At 40.5% G+C, this 18447-nt stretch overlaps 1 protein-coding gene across 2 annotated transcripts in view; it reads right to left on the reverse strand.

Moving 5' to 3' along the window:
- The window catches only part of ncaph (non-SMC condensin I complex, subunit H), a 70112-nt gene that overhangs the window by 17082 nt on the left and 34583 nt on the right, over positions 1 to 18447 (reverse strand). For both annotated transcript variants that reach the window (XM_072266373.1, XM_072266374.1), the window contains exons 8-12: positions 16179 to 16267; positions 8468 to 8655; positions 7175 to 7323; positions 6527 to 6630; positions 4114 to 4236 (exon numbers count right to left, since the gene is read on the reverse strand). In XM_072266373.1, the coding sequence (XP_072122474.1) occupies positions 4114 to 4236; positions 6527 to 6630; positions 7175 to 7323; positions 8468 to 8655; positions 16179 to 16267 (653 nt within the window). The remainder of the gene's footprint in view (positions 1 to 4113; positions 4237 to 6526; positions 6631 to 7174; positions 7324 to 8467; positions 8656 to 16178; positions 16268 to 18447) is intronic.

Here is an 18447-nt window from a genome sequence, read left to right on the forward strand (position 1 = left end):
CCTTTTGAAACAGGTGGGAACCTCCAAATAAAGCAGTGAGAGACTAAAAATATCTTTGAACACTCCCGACAGTTAGTTGGCACCAGGCAACCAGGTCTCTGAAGGAAAAGGGACTGAAGAGGAAAATGGTGATGTTCGGGGATTCAGTGGTTAAAGGGATCAGACAGGAGAGTCTGTAGATGTGAAAGAGACTCCCAGATGGGTGTGCTGACTCCTAGGTGCCAGGGTCAAGGACATCTCAGGTGGGTACACAGCATTCTGAAGTGGAAGGGTGTACAGCCTGAAGGGTGTTGGTACCAACGACACATCTCGGAAAAGAGGAGAGGTCCTGGAGAGAACATAGGGAGCTAGAAAGGAAGGTAAAAAGCAGGACCTTAAGCATAGCAATCCCTGGATCGCTGCCTATGCCATGCACCAGTGAGAGTAAGAGTAGGATGATATGGCAAATGAAAGTGTGCCTTAAGAATTGGTGCAGGGGGCAGGGATTTAAATTTGTGGATCATTGGGATCTCTTCTGGGAAATGTATGACTTGTACAAATAGGACAAACTATACCTGAGCTCGAGAGGTACAAATGTCCCTGTGGCCAGGTTTGCTGGAGCAATTGGGGAGGGTTTAAACTATGTTGGCAGGGAAATGGGAACCAGAGTGACAGGTCAGATAATGGAGTATTTGGGGTAAAGATGCAATGTGTAGGAAGACAGTGAGGAACAATAAGGCAGTGGATAGGGCACGGTTCGTGTCAGTTGAATGGGTTGAAATGTGTTTACTTTCAATATGAGAAGTATCAGGAACAAGAGTACATGGAATTATGGCACTGTGGCCATTACAGAGACTTGGCTGTCACAAGGGCAGGAATAGCTGCTGGATATTCCAGAGTTTAGTTCGATGGCCATACTGAATCTCATACTAGGCAATGAACCTGTAAGGGAACCGATATCCTTGTGGGCAGGTTTGCTAGAGAAGTCTGGGAGGGTTTAAGCTAACTTGGCAGGGGAGTGGGAACTGGAGTCATAGGGCTGAGGATGGGGTAGTTGGTTTACAACCAGAGGCAGTGTGTACTGAGGCTGCTAGCAAAGAGAGGCTGATGATAGGGCAAAATTGCAGTCAATGGGATGAGTTGCAGCGTAAAAGGGGGACAAGATTGAAAAGGGTGTTGAATGCAGGACTGAAGGTGTTACATTTGAGTGCACGCAGTTTACAGAATAAGGTAGATAAGCTGTAGCACAGATACACATTGGCATGTATGACGTTGTAGGCCACACTAAATCTGAACTGAAAGAAGATTATAGCTGGGACCTTAACTTCCAAGGATACACATTGTATCAAAAGGATAGGCAGGTAGGCAGAGGGGGCAGGGTGGCTCTGTTGATAAAAAATGAAATCAAATCCTTAGAATGAGGTAACATCGGATCTGAAGGTGTAGAATCGCTGTGGGTAGAGCTAAGAAACTGCAAGGGTAAAAAGACTGATGGGAGCTATACTGAACAGTAGCGAAGATGTGGGCCGCAAATTACAACAAGAGATAAAAAATGCATGTTGAAAGGGCAATGTTATGCTTGTCATGGGGGAATTCAATATGCAGGTACAAGGTGAAAAACAAGATGGCACCAGATCACAAGAGGGGCATTTCATAGAATGCCTACAAGATAGCTTTTTAGAGGAGTTTGTGATTAAGCCCACTAGGGGATCAGCTATTCTGTATTGGATGTTGTGCGATGAACCGGAATTGATTAGAGACCTGAAGGTAAAGGAAACCTCAGAGGCGAGTGATGATAATATCATCAAATTCACCCTGCAATTTGAAGAGGAGAAACTAAAGTCAGATGTATCAGTATTACAGTGGAGTAAATGGAATTACAGAGGCATGAGAGAGGAGCTGGCCAAAGTTGATTGGAAGGAGACACTAGCAGGGATGACAGCAGAACAGCAATAGCTGGAGTTTCTGGGAGCAATTCGGAAGACGCAGGATAGATACATCCCAAAGAAGTACACTAAAGGCAGGATGATGCAATCATGGCTGACAAGGGATGTCAAGACCAACATAAGACCCAAAGGCATATAATACAGCAAAAATTAGTGGGAATTGAGAAGCTTTTAAAACCCAATAGAAGGCAACTAAAAAGGTAATAAAGATAGAAAAGATAGAATATGATGGTAAGCTAGTCAATAATATTAAAGAGGATACCAAAAGTTTCTTCAGATATATAGCGCTAAAGAAATGCAAGAGTAGATATCAGACTGCTGGAAAATGATGTCTGAGAGGTAGTAATGGGAGGCAAGTATTTTGCATCAGTCTTCACTGTGGAAGACACCAGCATTATGCTGAAGTTTGAGAGTATCAGGGGCAGAAGTGAATGATTACCATTACTGAGGAGAAGGTGCTTGGGAAACTGAAAGGCCTGAAGGTAGATAAGTCACCTAGAGCAGATGTCTACACATTCCAGGGTTCTGAAAGAGGTGGCTGGAAAGATAGTGAAGGCATTAGTAATGATCTTTCAAGAATCATGGCTCAGCAGGACTGGAAAATTGTCACTCCACTCTTCAAGAAGAGAGAGAGGCAGAAGACAGGAAAACATAGGTCAGTTAGTCAGATCTCAGTCTTTAGGAAGATGTGGTTTTGGGGGTACTTGGAGATGCCTGATTAAATAGTCCAAAAATGTTAGAATTATTTGAGGAAATAACAAGCAGGATAGACAAAGGAGAGTCAGTGGATGGTGTTTATTTGGACTTTCAGAAGGCCTTTTACAAGGTGCCACACATGAGGCTGCTTAACAAGTCAAGAGCCCATGGTATTACAGGAAAGATACTAGCATGGGTAGAGCATTAGCTCCTTGGCAGGAGGCAAAGAGTGGGAATAAAGGGAGCCTTTTCTGATTGGCCGTCGGTAATTAGTGATGTTCCACAGGGATCTTTGCTGGGGCCGCCTCTTTTTACATTATATGCCAGTGGTTTGGATGACAGAATTGATGGCTTTGTGGCCAAATTTGCAGATGATATGAAGATAAGTGGAGGAGCAGGTAGTGTTGAGGGAGTAGAGAGCTGCAGAAAGACTTAGACAGTCTAGAAGGCCAAGTTAAAGGTCAATAACATGACTCCTAGCAGACTGGAGGAACAGGAGGACCTTGGGGTCTATGTCCATAGATCCCTCAAAGTTGCTGCTCAAGTTAAAAGGGTGGTTACGATGACATACGTTGAGGTAACTTCACTAGTTAACAACCAGTTGGTAATGTTGCAGCTCTCTAAAACCCTGGTTGGAGCACACTTGGATATTGTGTATTTCTGGCTGCCTCTTCATGAAAAGATGTAGAAGCTTTAGAAAAGATGCAGATGAGATTTACAATGATACTGTCTGGATTAGAGAGCATGTCTTATGAAGAAAGATTGAGCAAGCGAGGATTTTTCTCTCAGGGGTGAAGGAGAATGACAGCTGACCTGGTAGAGATGTATAAGATAGTAAGAATCACACATGAGGTGGACAGTCAATTTCTCTTTCACTGGAGCGGAAACAGCTAATACCAGAGGGCATATTTATTAGGTGAACTGAGGAAAATATTAAGGTGAATGTCAAAGGTAGTATTTTGTTTTAACTCAGATTGTCATAAGTGCATAGAATGCACGACCAGGCATGATGATAGAGGCAGATACATTAGACATCCGAGAGACTCCTAAATAGCCATATGAAGGAGAGAAAAATGAAGGGCAATGTGGGGGGGAGGGAACTATTGCTCAAATTGACATAGAAGGAGCTGTCTGTTAGGTGCTGGGTTTCAATGGGAAAGAACTTTATGTGGAAATACTGTCTACCTAGGGTAGTCAGTCATTTGTTATTCTATTTCTGAAATGTCTTTATTTTTGTTTATTTCTATTCACAAGGACGGTGATCTACTCTTCAATCTTCTTCCTAATACATACAGGAATGGGGGAAATCATCCTTCTCAGTTGCATTGGAAGTAAATCTAATAATGAAAACTTGTTATGAGCCCACAGGCCAATGTGCTTTAGGGCTCTGGTAAGGTACCTTGCCTTTCAAACCCTCATCATAGAGATAGAATGCAATATATCATTACCTTATGTATATTACTTCAATTTACTGAAAAGGATCTCTATTTACCTTGATAGATGGTTTAAGGAACAAACAGGTTATGTTGTCTGGATCATAGTGGAAATCTGTAGGCAGTGTCGTCAACTTCCCGTTATGTCGGTCTAATGTAGCTTTAGAGATAGTTGTAGCAGCCTAGAGAAACAGGGTACAATAGTAATAGTTCAAACATTGAATCTCTTGCTCCCCATTAAATCAAGTTCCATCCCTTAGATATCAGATCTATATTCTTTGGAGTTTAGAACGAGGAGTAATATTATTTAAACATGCAAGATCCTGAGGTAATACAACATGGAAGCTGGTCAGATGTTTTCACTAGTGGGAGAACCTCAGATAAAGTGAGGGGACAGGGGCAATGAATGTGATTTAAAACTGAGCTGCACAGCTGATTCTTACAGATCTCTGGAATCTCTAACATGGGACTTCCGGGAGGGTATATCATCTGCTATATTTAAAAATAAAGTAGATATTTTTTGAACAATATAGGAACTGGGTGCTAACGGAATTGACAAAGGTGAAGGCAAGGCATGGGGCAGAATATTCACAAATATATTGAATAGTGAGGCAGGCTCAAGGGACTGAGTGGCCTACCACTGCATCTAATGCCTTATGTTAAAACATTGACACCACCTTATGCAGGCATCCTCAGTCCTTTAGCAGTCAAAGCACAGCTTGATAAGTTTACTTGTATATAACTGTAACTGTCAGGAATAATCCAGAATGGGAAACACTGATGTAGATGATCATAGATGTAACACCAATATCTCTCTTGTATGCTACATAATTCAGTTCTATAAAGGAATTGTCAACATTCCTTTTGCTTCAGGTCCTCTCTAGTATTTTTTTCCGTATGCTTTATTTCTGCCTTTCATTAATAACGCAGCTCCCTCAGTTCCCTCTCCTTTTTTAACTCTAAATATCATACTTAACTGTTCTCTTATTCATCTGCTTACCTTTCCTTTAAACTCTAGATATGCCAAGCTTTATAGGTTTGGCTCTTTATTTTGGTGTGTCAAATTAATGGAAATAAAATCCCTTACATTGCAGACTAATAGAACATCACAGAACTGTGGGGCACAGGAACAGGCAACCTGGCCCACCACGTCTGTGCCAACTGTGATGCCAATCTAAACAAATCTCATCATCCTGATCATAGTCTATATCTCACCATTTCCTACCTCTTCACGCGTCTGAATGCCCCTCTGACATCTGCTTCTACCACATCTACTGGCAGCACTTTCCACTGCTTGTAAGAGAAGAATTGCTTAGCACACTTCTTTTGATCATTCTCCCTCTCACGAGTACTTGACACCACAAGATCCCTATGTACATCAATGCTCTTGCCATTTATTGTATATTTTCCTCTTGTATTTGATCTCTGAAAACGCAACACTTCATTCATATTTGGTTTCAGCTCCATCTACTATTTCTCCACCCATATTTCCAACTAGTCTATATCCTACTGTATCATTTGTAAACCTTCCTCTCAGTCCACAGCTCCACCAATTTGCCAGTCATTTGCTAACTTGCTAATCAGACCTCCCACAATTATTTCACAAATAAAAGAGATCCCAGCACTGATCCTTATCAGACACAATTGGTGATAGGCCTCCAGTCAGAGGAACACCCTCCACTACTTCCATGTCTTCTATATCCAAGGCAATTTAGTATTCAACTTATCCTCTCTCAGGTCCCATATGACTCAATCTTCTGCACCGTATCAAGTGCCCCCAAAAAGCTCCTCACTGAAATTTCAATCACCTGGCCAGGCTCATTCCCAATCCAAGGTCCAATACGGCCTAATCCCACCTTGGATTACCTACATTCTGTCTGAAGAAACACTTTTGCATGCACCTAATAAATTCTTTCCCATGCAAACCTTGGCAATAAGGAGTAAACCCTATAGCAACCTTTGTTGTTTTTTAACCTTTCTGTGATTTGTTCCTCTAGATACTACTGATTATTGAGAGACCCACAGTATAATCCCATCACAATGATTCCACCCGTCTTATCCACAAGTTCTGCCCATGTGGCTTTATTGACCTTCTCCTCTAAGATTTTCTCACTAAGTGCAGCTGTGACCTTCTCTCTAAACAGTAATTCCTCCACCTCTTTTACATCCTTTTCTATCACATCTAAAACATTTGTACCCTGGAATGTTGATCTGCCAACTGTGCCTTGTCTCAATCAAGTTTCTGTAATGACTGCAACATCATAGTTTCATGTACCAAATCAAACTCTAAGCACATCTGCTTTCCCCATTGTGGTCCTGCCTGTTATTGCTATTCGATTTATTTGATTAAACCTCTACCTTCTCCTCAATCACTCCACCTGCTGTCCTAATGCTGTGGTCCTCACCAACAACCGTCCCCCAAATGATTTAAATCCTTACAAGTAGGCAAAGTAACCAATGTGAGATACAGACCCTTGTTTCTCTGAAATGATTCTCAAAATTTATCTTCTCTTCAAAGTCAATTTCAAATGCTTTCTTCGGTTGTTTTTTCCTGTTTTTATCAAGTATTTCCATTCCTGATGAGAAAAAGAAAAGTTATTGAAGGTGTTTAGAAATACCAACTTCCATGCTACATGGAAAAGGTCCTTTTCCTGCAACTTTTCTATGCTTATTAGTTTTCTATTCCCCTTCAGCTCCAAGTACAGAATTGCTAGAGGCTAAATTATCAAGTGTCTTTTCAAATCATACATTTTTAAACAATTTCAATTTAAATAGTGAGTATACAGTCCTGTCCCAAGCCTTTGTGGCTCATCAGGCTGGTGCTTATGCTGATTTCTGTGGTGTGGAGCAACTGAGAGTACAAGACTTCCCCCCCCCCCACCCCAGATAGGACGCCAGTCTATCGCAAGGTTGACCCCCAGCATTTTTTTGCCGGTACCCATTTTTCAGCTGGGAAGACTGGAGCATTGTGTGGTTAAGTGCCTTGCTCAAGGATACACAGTACCCTGCCTTAAAATGTAATCATGTTTTAGGACTGCTTGATCTGAAGAAATTCAACATGTTAACACTGCAGTGTTTCTACTGCAGGACTTGCACTGGTGCATCAGTTGTTATACTTACCCTTGTGTCGAGTTTTGAAGTGCCAGTGATTAGGCCCTGCCCACATCCTCATTATTCTGGGACTAAAATAGGAATATTCCCCTGGATTATTTGAAAGTTGGACACACAGGCTGCTGAAATCCACGTCTGTGAGTGGAATCACATCATTACTATGGAAAAAAAAGAGTTGAAGCATGTTAATGAAGAGCTTTCCAATTTCAATACATTGGATTCTGGTTAATCGCATCGATTAATTGGGGCAGCCAATTATTTGGGATACTTCTTAAAGAACAAAAACTAATTGAGAAAATAGCCAGGATTCTCTTCGATTATTTGGGACACTATGCTGCTTAACTGAGGCAGGAGACAGTTGTTAAACAATTTCTAAGTAACGAAAGATGTGTGCACTTGTGTGGCTGTTAGACCGTGCTTAGAGCAAACAGTTCTTAAATAGCATCAGTTGCATGCGCTTTGTGTTCAAGAAGCTGAGAGTTTTGTCACTGACAGTTGGGAGAAATAAACAGTAAGACAACTCAGAACCGTTTTACTCACTGCAGTTTCAAGCATTCACGTTTGGAAATGTCAGAAACAGATGGGAGTGAAAATGAAACAATTTCACTGCAAGAGTTTGAGAGTATCGAAAATTATCTTGAATGTTACAATGAAAATTAAGATTTGGAGGATGCAGTCACTGATAGCAAAATATGAAGGCACTCCATTATCTACACTAGGTATCTGCGCTGATTTTGTTCGTTGACAGTCAATCAAAAGAAGGCATACACTGAATGGTGAAGTCCTGACCCAAAACGTTGACTGTATTTCTTCCCATAGATGCTGCCTGGCCTGCTGCATTCACCAGCATTTTGTGTGTGTTGATAAACTGAATGAACTCTGTCTATGACTATTAGCAACTAATACACATTTATAGTACTGAAGTAGTATTGATAGTGTTTTAATTTGGTTTGTATTTCATTTAAATATATAATTTGTTACTCAGTTGAACAATAGTTTGTCTTTTTATACATTTTTAATTATTTTCATGCAACTTCAGCTAATTGAGGCAGCCACTTAATAGGGCCAAAATGTTTTGATCCCAATGCATCCCAATTATCCAGAATCCACTATATATTCAAGATCAACAGATTTATGTTGATACTGTTCAACCCAAGGGGCCCTTAAGATACTGATGGACCATTTCAGCAAGCCTTTTTGCGTTCACTCCAAATATCATAAATGAAACAGGGTTCAACTTTTAGTTCTTAAGAACAATGGTAATTTTATAATTCATGAGTGTTTTTAGAGCTGTGTTTTTACCTCTCTTCATCATGATTCATCATAGGTAATTCTCGCTGATCGTCTCCAGCATCGTCACAAACGTCCCCGTCAAAGTCATCCACTACATTGCAACAGACATCCTGCTGATTATCGGCAAACTCTGACTCCGCATTTACATCAAATAAATGATTACTCTTCTTGAATTTTTCTAATATTGAAGTAACAGCCTGGACAGAACAAATTGGAAAACATTGCAAATAATCATAAACACAAGATATTCTGCAGATGCTGGAAATCCATACCAACACGCACACAAACTCAGCAGGTCAGATAGCATCTATAAAAGTGAAAAAAATAGCCAACGTTTCAGGCGAAAACCATTCATTAGGAGTGGAAACGAACGAGGAAAATGCCAGAAAGGCTAGAAGGTGATAGGTGAAACCAGCTGGGTGGCGGAGGTGGTAACAAAGTAAGAAGCTGGGAGGTGATAGGTGGAAAAGGAAAAGGGCTAGAGAAGAAGGCATCTGATAGAAGAGAGAGGACCAAGGGAGAAAGGGAAGGTGAACACTGGGGAGGTGATAGGCAGGTGAGGAGAAGAGGCAAGAGGCCAGAGTGGGGAATAGAAGAAGAAAGGGGGAGGGGAAAAATTACCAGAAGGAGAAATTGATTTTCATGCCATCAAGTTGGAGGTTACCTATACAGAATATGAGGTATTGCTCCTCATACTCTCAGGGTGGTGGAACAACTCATATTCCATCTAGGTAGCCCCCAGATTGACGGCATTAACATCGGTTTCTCCTTCTGATAATTATTTTCTCCTCCCCTGTACTTCTATTCTCCACACTGGCCTCTTACCACTTCCCCCTACCTGCCTATCACCTTCTCCCATGGCCCTTCTCTGATGAAGGGAGTCAGCCCAAAATGCTGGCTGTTCTTCATTTCCATAGATGCTGCCTGACCTACTGAACTCGCCCAGTGTTTGTGTGTGTTGCATAATAATCAGTTGTGCATACGTAATGACAATCAACAATATTAACAGATACTTTACAATTCATGGATTGAAGCAAAAAATTGAACGCATTTTTTTGGCTCATTAATTTTTCTAAGAATATTTCTTCAGTAATTGAGTATTTCAATTGCAATGAACACTTGATTTTTCATTATTCTGACTTCATTCTGGCTCGTGAATCTTATTCTTCTGTTACTACCTGAATTCCTATTCCCATCGCTACCTGTTAAGAACACATATTTGCCCCTGCAAGTATTTTCCTTTATGGGCCTATAAAATTCTCTCATGCTTCTCCACAGTTTGATTTTTTAAAAACTGGAATGAAAATAAATTACAGAAAAGCATAGGCCTTGATCATTTTGGCTGAATTATCGAACACTCCAAATCCTCAAGCTCATTGTTTTATTTCAGCAATATGCCAAATCTTTTTTTTAAATCAAAGTATTTTTATTTACAAAGAAAAATAGCAGAACATATGTTATAATACAACCAACCATTTTATACCAGTTACAAAAAGAACCCCCCCACCCCTCAATAAACAAGAACAAATAGAACCAGCCAGACCAGTCAAAAATTGATACAGAAGCCTAGTGTACATATAAAGATAGAGCACCTTACACATTCAAATAAATTTTTCAGCATCCATATTTTTGACAAAACTTAAAAAAAGGTTGCCAAGTGGTGTTAAATCTTGCCCCCTGACCAAATAGCGGATCTTCTTAAATTTTATAAAGTACATGAAATCTTTGATCCAATATCCATATGTTGGAGGGGAAGAGTCTTTCCATTTGCACAAGATGAGCCTTCTGGCAAGAAGTGAACAAAAAGCGATTAGATTGGTTTGGAATTTGCTGGGGTTAACATTCTGAGAAGGCACTCCAAATAGTGCTATTGACCAAGATGGTGTAATTAATTGTCCAAAAATTTTTGAAAAAGTTTCAAAAATCAAACCCCAGAAATTTACTAATTTTGGACATGACCAAAACAAATGGCAGAGTGTAGCCGGGAATTGTTTACATTTGTCACACATTGGGTCAAGATCTTTATTAACCTTAGCCAATCTAATTTTAGACCAATGATAACAGTGCACAATTTTAAACAGAACAACAACATGACTAAGACACACAGAGGATGAATAAATTCTATGAATTGTTTTTTGCCATATGTCATCTGGAATTTGTTTCTCAATATCCTCTTCCCATTTATGTTTTAATAAATCCAAATTCTCAGGATTAATTACATTAAGTAGCTCATAGATTTTGCTTACAGGTTGTGCCACATCAACTTTGTACTTAAGGACTGAATCTAAGAGCGATGAAGGGGGCCAGTAGGGAAAGCACCCAAGATGAGAGGCCGTAAAGCTCCCAAGTTGTAAATATCTATAGAAGTGTGTCCTAGGGATCTCAAATTTCTTAACTAGCTGTTCAAAAGAGGCAAAATTACTGTCAACGTAGATATTATACAATGAAGTGATACCACGTTTAGACCAAATATCAAACGCTACATCCATTATTGATGGGGTGAACATGTAATTTTTTGCTACTGGTGCAGCGAGTGAGAGGTTATTAAGTGTAAAATGGCCAAATTCTAATGGAGTACATCGCAACTGGATTCAGTGTGAAACTAGATACAGGTTGTGACAGTGGTAGTTTAGCATTTATTACCGACGAAGAGGTAAATTGTAACGATGACTTCTCCATAATCACCCAGCTAGCAGCAGCAATATCATCTCTTGTCCAATATAAAATTGCTCTTATATTAGCTGACCAGTAGTAATATAGAAAATTTGGAAGTGCCCAACCCCCCATCTCATGAGGCCTCTGTAGTATTTTTTCCTTTACTCTGGGCTGTTCTTCATTCCAAATAAAACTTGAAATTTGATTATTTAGGTTATTGAAGAAAGTCTTTGTTAGAAAAATTGGGAGGCTTTGGAACATAAATAAGAATTTGGGCGGGACAGTCATTTTAATTGCATTAATCCTCCCACTAAGGGAAAGAGATAAAGAATTCCAACGTTCAAATTCCTGTTTAAGATTGGAAAGATGTTGATAGTTGGCTTTATAAAGGTCCTTGTAATTATGTGTTATCCAGACCCCCAAGTATTTGGATTTCCTATAGCTGATTCTAAAGGGGGTCACAGAAAAAGAAATATCCAAACATGTGGTCCCAATTGGCATTAGTTCACTCTTTTGAAAGTTAACTTTATAACCAGATATTTGACCGAATTTAGTGAGCAATATTGATAGATTTGGGAGACTTTGAGTTGGATCTGAGATATACAATAGAATATCATCCGTTTACAGAGACATTTAACATTCCAAAGCTCCCCTTTGGATGTCTTTTATACTAACTGATGTTCTCAGGGCTATGGCGAGTGGCTCAATTGCCACAGCAAAAAGGAGTGGAGGTAAAGGGCATCCCTGTCTTGTGCCACGTTGCAGTTCAAAACAGGACAACATACAGTTATTCGTACGCACTGCTGCCAATGGGGACGAGTAAAGTACTTCAATCCATGAGGTAAATGTAGAATCAAAACCAAATTTTTGGAGAGTATAGAAAAGAAAGTCCCATTTCACACGGTCAAATGCCGTTTCAGCATCAAATGAGGGAATAATCTCTGGGGTACTAGATGCAGAGGAATCATATAGTATATTTAGAAGACATATTATATTAAAAAAAGAGTACCGATTTCTTATAAAACCTGTTTGATTGGGTGAAATAATTAATGGTAGAATCTTCTCCATTCGGTGTGCCAGGACTTTTGCAAGGATTTTGGTATCCGTATTTAAAAGGGCGATTGGTCAGTATGAACTACATTCAAGGGGGTCTTTGCCCTTTTTCAAAATTAATGAAATGACTGCTTGATGCATTGTGGGAGGTAGGGAGTGGGATAAAAAAGACTCTTCAAAAACAGATAATAGTGATGGGGAAAGTTGAGTGGAAAACGTTTTTAAAAATTCAGAAGGATATCCATCTGGGCCTGGGGATTTTCCACTCTGCATACTCCTAATTGCTGAGTCTATCTCCAGAGTCGTGATTGCCTTCTCCAGATCAGCAGCTACATGTGGATCTATACATGGGATGATTAGCTTTTTAAAGAAATCATCTAGATCTGATGGGGTGGTGGATGAATCTGAGGAGTACAATGATTGGTAAAAGCTATGGCAGCATGAGTTAATTTCTACATTATCTGTTTATTTTATGCCCTGTGCATCCTGTATCTCAGGTATACCATGTCTGGCCGTTTTGTGACGCAGTCGTTGGGCTAGCAGCCTCCTTGCTTTCTCTCCAGGTTCATAAAGCTCACATTGCAACTTGGAGATAAGATATTCAGCTCCTTGAGTTGTTAACAGATTGTATTCGGTCTGAAGTAGTAAACGCTGTTTGAGCAAAGCCGATGCTATGCAAGAGGTCTAATTCCAGTATTTGATCCGTCAATTGTTTAATACGTTCAGTCTTTATTTTTCTCTAATGTGCACAGAATGAGATTATTTGGCCTCTTAAATATGCTTTTAGCGCCTCCCACACAATTGATGGAGACATCCCTGGCGTTTGATTAATTCTCAGAAAAGATTCTATTTCAGAATAAATATACTTCACAAACCATTCATCTGAGAGGAGAGCAGGATTTAGCCTCCAAGGGCGGTAACCTGGTTGTGTAGTAGGGATATGTAATATTAAAGTCAGTGGACTATGATGGATATAACTATGGCTTCATAATCACACTCTGCTACAGAAGAGAGGAGGCTGGTGTCCATAAAAAATAATCTATATGCGAATAGGAACCGTGTACTGAGGAGAAAAAAGAGTAACTCTGAGAGGTAGGGTTATGAAACCGCCATGCATCAGCCACTCCGTACGTTTTAAGAAAATGTCTGATAGACTGTGCTGACCTAGAGATAGGGACATTCCCCTCCGCACTGCAGTCCAAAATTGGAGAGAGGACACAATTAAAATCGTCTCCGAGGATGAGCTTACGTGTGACCACGTTTGGCAACTTGGAGAAGAAATCACTAAAATACATATGGTCATCCCAATTCAGTGCATAAACACTGGCAAGAATAACAGGCAGCCCATATAGCCGCCCAGTCACAATTAAAAACCGTCCAGCTGGATCAGATTCAACACTCGTTGCCACGAACTGCGTATTTTTACTAATTATTGTAGCTTTTCTTCTGGCCTTTGAATTAAAATTAGGTGAAATACTTGACCAACCCATCCCCCTCTTAGTCGACAATGATCAGAGATACGCAAGTGGGTCTCCTGTAGGAATGCTATATTAGTCTTAAGGTGTTTCAAATGAGTAAATAACTTTTTACGTTTTACAGGGTGATTAAGGGATTTAACATTCCAACTCACTAATTTAACAGAGCAACCGTTTGTCTAAAATGAAATATTATTATTAACCATATGGAACTGAAGGAAGTAGAATATCACATAGGTGTCTGCTAATATACATAGACAGAAACAACGATAGGCCTAAGTATGAAACAAAAAGAAATAGTCTGGCAATTTCCCTACCCTCATCACCAATACAAACACGATGAACCCAAGACCTTTTATTACCATATCCACACATTAAGTGTTTACTTGCGTGCCTTCTGAGCTAACTCAGGTTGAGCTCCTGCCCAACCCACCCTAAATTAAGAAACAAGAAAGAAAAGCACTAGAAATTCCCCGGCTTATAAATATCAACATTGTTTGGGATTTTAACATAGTATGTAACATATATATATACACACACACACACACACACTTACAACTGGTATTATGAATTTGCTAATTAACGAGAGACGAATCCAGTTTGGTTTAAGTATATTGAAGGATTCAAAATTAAACCTAATCTTGAAAAGATACCCCCCCACCGCAAAAAATGCTTTAACATCTCAACGATAGTGACCACAAAGAAAACATATTTCTACGACAAAAGACTAGGATAATCATAATACTTTTTCTGGGCACTGCAGGAAACTATCTATTCTGCAACTGTTTATGAGTAGCCCACTGGAGTTCCACATGTAAAAAATGCATTACTGGTCCGTGATCATGTTTTGTGTTTTGCCACCATGACGATATACTCTATCACGTAGGCCATGGCCTTCTCTGGGTGCAGAAATTCTTTCTCCGTCCCGTTGTGTGTAATGCGGAGTCAAGCAGGGAACAGTATACCGTGTCGGATATCCGGCTGGTCACACAGCAGGTTCCTGACGTCCGTGAACACAGCTCGAGCTTTGGCAACCCTTGCAGTGTAGTCTGGAAAAATAGCGATGGGTTTCCCATTGTAGTTAAGCGGAGTCTGGTTTCGAGCTTGACGTAAAACATCGACACAGTCCTGATAATAATGTAGTTTAACTACAATTGCACGCGGTTTACCGCCGGGTTCTTTTGGTGTGAGAGTCCGATGCGAGCGGTAGATAAGAATATCTTTGTTCAGTTTAAGCACCTCCAACAGTAATTTAGAAATGGACTCCGTGGAACTTGACCCAGGTCCCTCAGCAACCCCCAAAATACGGATATTGCACCTCCACATTCTTCCCTCCATGTCTTCACATTTATCACTTAAGTCTTCAACTCCAACTTCAGGGCGTTTACGATGGTTTGAAGCGATACCATTTCTTCTGACCACGATGATATGGCATCTTCCACGTCTTTAACAGTAGCCTTTACTTGGTCAATCTCAACTTGGGTCCGTGCTGCGTTGTTTGCTAACTCAGTTCTTACTACCCGCAATTCATTTTTCAGGTAGTTTAAATTTTCGGCTAGGGCGTTCTTCTTCTCGTTTTTCAGGTAGTTGAAATCTTCGGTGATGGCGTTTTTCAGCTCTGCTCTTATCACCACAGAGATGTCCATTTTTAGCTCCAGGAGGAGCTGAATCTTCATGTCTTCCGTGTCCATTTTGCCTGAGTTCATGTGGGGTGGGGTACTTGCACGTTCATGGTCAGCACTCAAACTTTGCGCCGGGGAGTCAGTTGTCTTGGTGTTAGTAGGCCCAGTGTATTTATATTTTTGAAGCTTAGATGCCATTACCGCATGTCAGAGAACAAAGTAACTCTCACTATATGTACTTACATGACTTATTTACTTATCTTGATAAGATTTGAAAGAAAGCGCTATTCTAAATATACAATAAAGTAAAGGTTAGGCGGGAGCCCAGCCAAACACGCATTACTCCATTGTTTGCTCACGTGGTCCCCCATATGCCAAATCTTTTGTTTAATTTTAATATCATCTCTAATTCCTTCTATAATATAAAGCTGGACCACTCTTCCTGCTGTGCCTCCATGTAAAAGGAAATCATATTATTACTTTAATTGCTACCATTACCTGTCATACCCTTTAACATAGAACATAGAAATCCACAGCACATTACAGGCCCTTCGGTCCACAATGTTGTGCCAAATATGTAACCTAATGGTCGTAATAGGTTTCTAATCTACCACAGCCAACCTTTCCTCCACTTAGTAAAATTCTACACTACTTCTGAACTTTTAACAAGAGTACAGTCTATTCACTAAACCAACATTCGCAAAGCAAGAAGGAATTGTTCCTGTCAGTCATCACAGGGAAACCTTAGCACATATCCATTTTAAAAACTAGAATGAAAGAGCAACATTCCATAGGCAACACTAAATATGAACAGCCTGCATGATTCACTTCTTTTGCAAGATACATTTAAATGGGATTATACACTAATGTAAATATAGACAATGAGAAATTCAGGGTAGGGGAAAACAAGATTACCTGATTGTGTGCTTCACTGTCCCAATTTGTGAATTGAAAATCTTCAAATGAAGGACAGATTGTCTTGTTTTCCAGAGACTGTTGAAAGACTGTCAGAAAAAGGAAAACAACTTTAAATACAGCACATCAATAAAATTCAGTGTTTGTGATTAAGATGCAAGGATGAAATCAACACGCAGTCAACAGAAAAGAGGTATAGTAACACAAGCATCAATAAGCAATAACTTTGGTAATATTTGAATTTTTAGACAACATTTATGCAATTGTTGACTTAAACATTTCTTTGTTAACTAACATTAGCTTACTAGAGATGAGCTCAATCAGACTGGCATTGAGTGATAATGCACAAATTTGCAGAGAGCAAAGACAACCTGTATCCACAGGTAGCTGCAACACGGAGACGGAAGTTAAGAGGCAGGAAAAAATATATAGTAATCCAGCATGCTTGGTTGTTACTGGACTAATAGATTTTCCACACTATTGTGCAATACTTTGTTAATATTCAAACACACTTTTTAAATTTCTCTGTGCTAGAGATCACTAAGAGTCATTGGATTGTGAGAACGAGATTTTAAAAAGTGAGTGAGGCCAGCTGAATCATTTTCAGTACCAGAGATGGCACGGCAGTAAGGCATAATAATGCAGCAGCCTAGAGAGGAAGTCATCACCCTGACACAGTGGTGTCAAGAAAACAACCTCTCCCTCAACGTCGCAAAAACAAAGGAGCTGGTTGTGGACTACAGAGGGAATGGAGACAGGCTAACCCCTATTGACATCAATGATTCTGGGGTTGAGAGGGTGAACAATTTTAAGTTCCTCGGCATAAACATCACTGAGGATCTCACATGGTAGGTACATACTGGCTGTGTGGTGAAAAAGGCACAACAGCGCCTCTTTCAGACGGTTGAAGAAGTTTGGTATGGTCCCCCGAATTACAAGAACTTTCTATAGGGGCACAACTGAGAGCATCCTGACTGGCTGCAACATTGCCTGGTATGGTAACTGTACTTCCCTCAACTGCAGGACTCTGCAGAGAGTGGTGCAGACAGCCCAGAGCATCTGTAGATGTGAACTTCCCACTATTCAGGACGTTTACAAAAACAGGTGTGTAAAAAGGGCCCGAAGGATCATTGGAGATCTGAGTCACCCCAAACACAAACTGTTCCAGCTGCTACAATCTGGGAAACGGTACCGAAGCATAAAAGCCAGGACCAACAGGCTCCAGGACAGCTTCTTCCACCAGGCCATCAGACTGCTTCATTCATGCTGATGTAACTGTATTTCTATGTTATATTGACTATACTGTTATACTAATACTTATTATAAAATACTATAGTTGCACATTGCACATTTGAACAGAGACATAATGTAAAGATTTTACTCCTCATGTATATAAAGGATTTAAGTAATAAAGTCAATTCAATTGGCAAGGGCCAACAAGAAGAAGTTAGGCTTATACAGAGCTGCCATTGTGGGAGTGGCCACTGTACAAGTGAGCCAGTGTGTTAGACTGGGAGGCTTTGGCTCGAGAAGCAGAGGCTGTAGGTAGATTTTCATGTCACTTTGTTTCTTTCCTGCTTTCTTATGCACAGTTAGAGCAGTGGGGGTGCCAGGCAAGACAGTGGCATGCTCTTCTTACAGGATGTGGGAATGCAGGGAGAACTCCAGTGTCTCTAATATCGACACCTGGAGAAGAGCATCCAGCTGCAGCTTCTTACAGACCGTGTTAGGGAACTGGAGTTAGAGCGAGATAAACTCCAGCTCATTCGGAAGGCTGAGGGGTTGATTGACAAGCAATACAGGAAGGTAGTTACGCCTAAGGTGCAGGGCACAGGTAACTGGGTGACTGTCGGGAGGGGGAAGGAGATAGGCAGCTAGTGCAGGGTACCCCTGTGGCCATTCACCTCAGTAAAAGTACACTGTTAGGGAAGAGGGCGGGGGGGAATGGATGACCTAGCAGAGGAAGGCCACAGTGGTTAGGTCTCTAGCAGAGTCTGGCTCCATGCTCAGAATAGAAGGGAGGAGAAAAGGCAAGCATAGCAATAGGGGATTCATCAGTTACAGGAACAGACAGACGGTTCTGTGGACGAGAACAAGATTCCCAGATGATATGTTGCCTCACAGGTGCAACGGTCAAGGATAACTCAGATTGAGTCCATTGCATTCTTAATTGGGAGGTTGACCACCCAGAGGTGATGGTCCATATTGGTGGCAATGACAAGGTCCTGCAAAGTGAGTTCTCAGAGTTAGGTGCTAAATTAAAGGACAG

The sequence above is a fragment of the Mobula birostris genome, chromosome 8 (assembly GCF_030028105.1).
Source record: "Mobula birostris isolate sMobBir1 chromosome 8, sMobBir1.hap1, whole genome shotgun sequence".
Classification (NCBI taxonomy): domain Eukaryota; kingdom Metazoa; phylum Chordata; class Chondrichthyes; order Myliobatiformes; family Myliobatidae; genus Mobula; species Mobula birostris.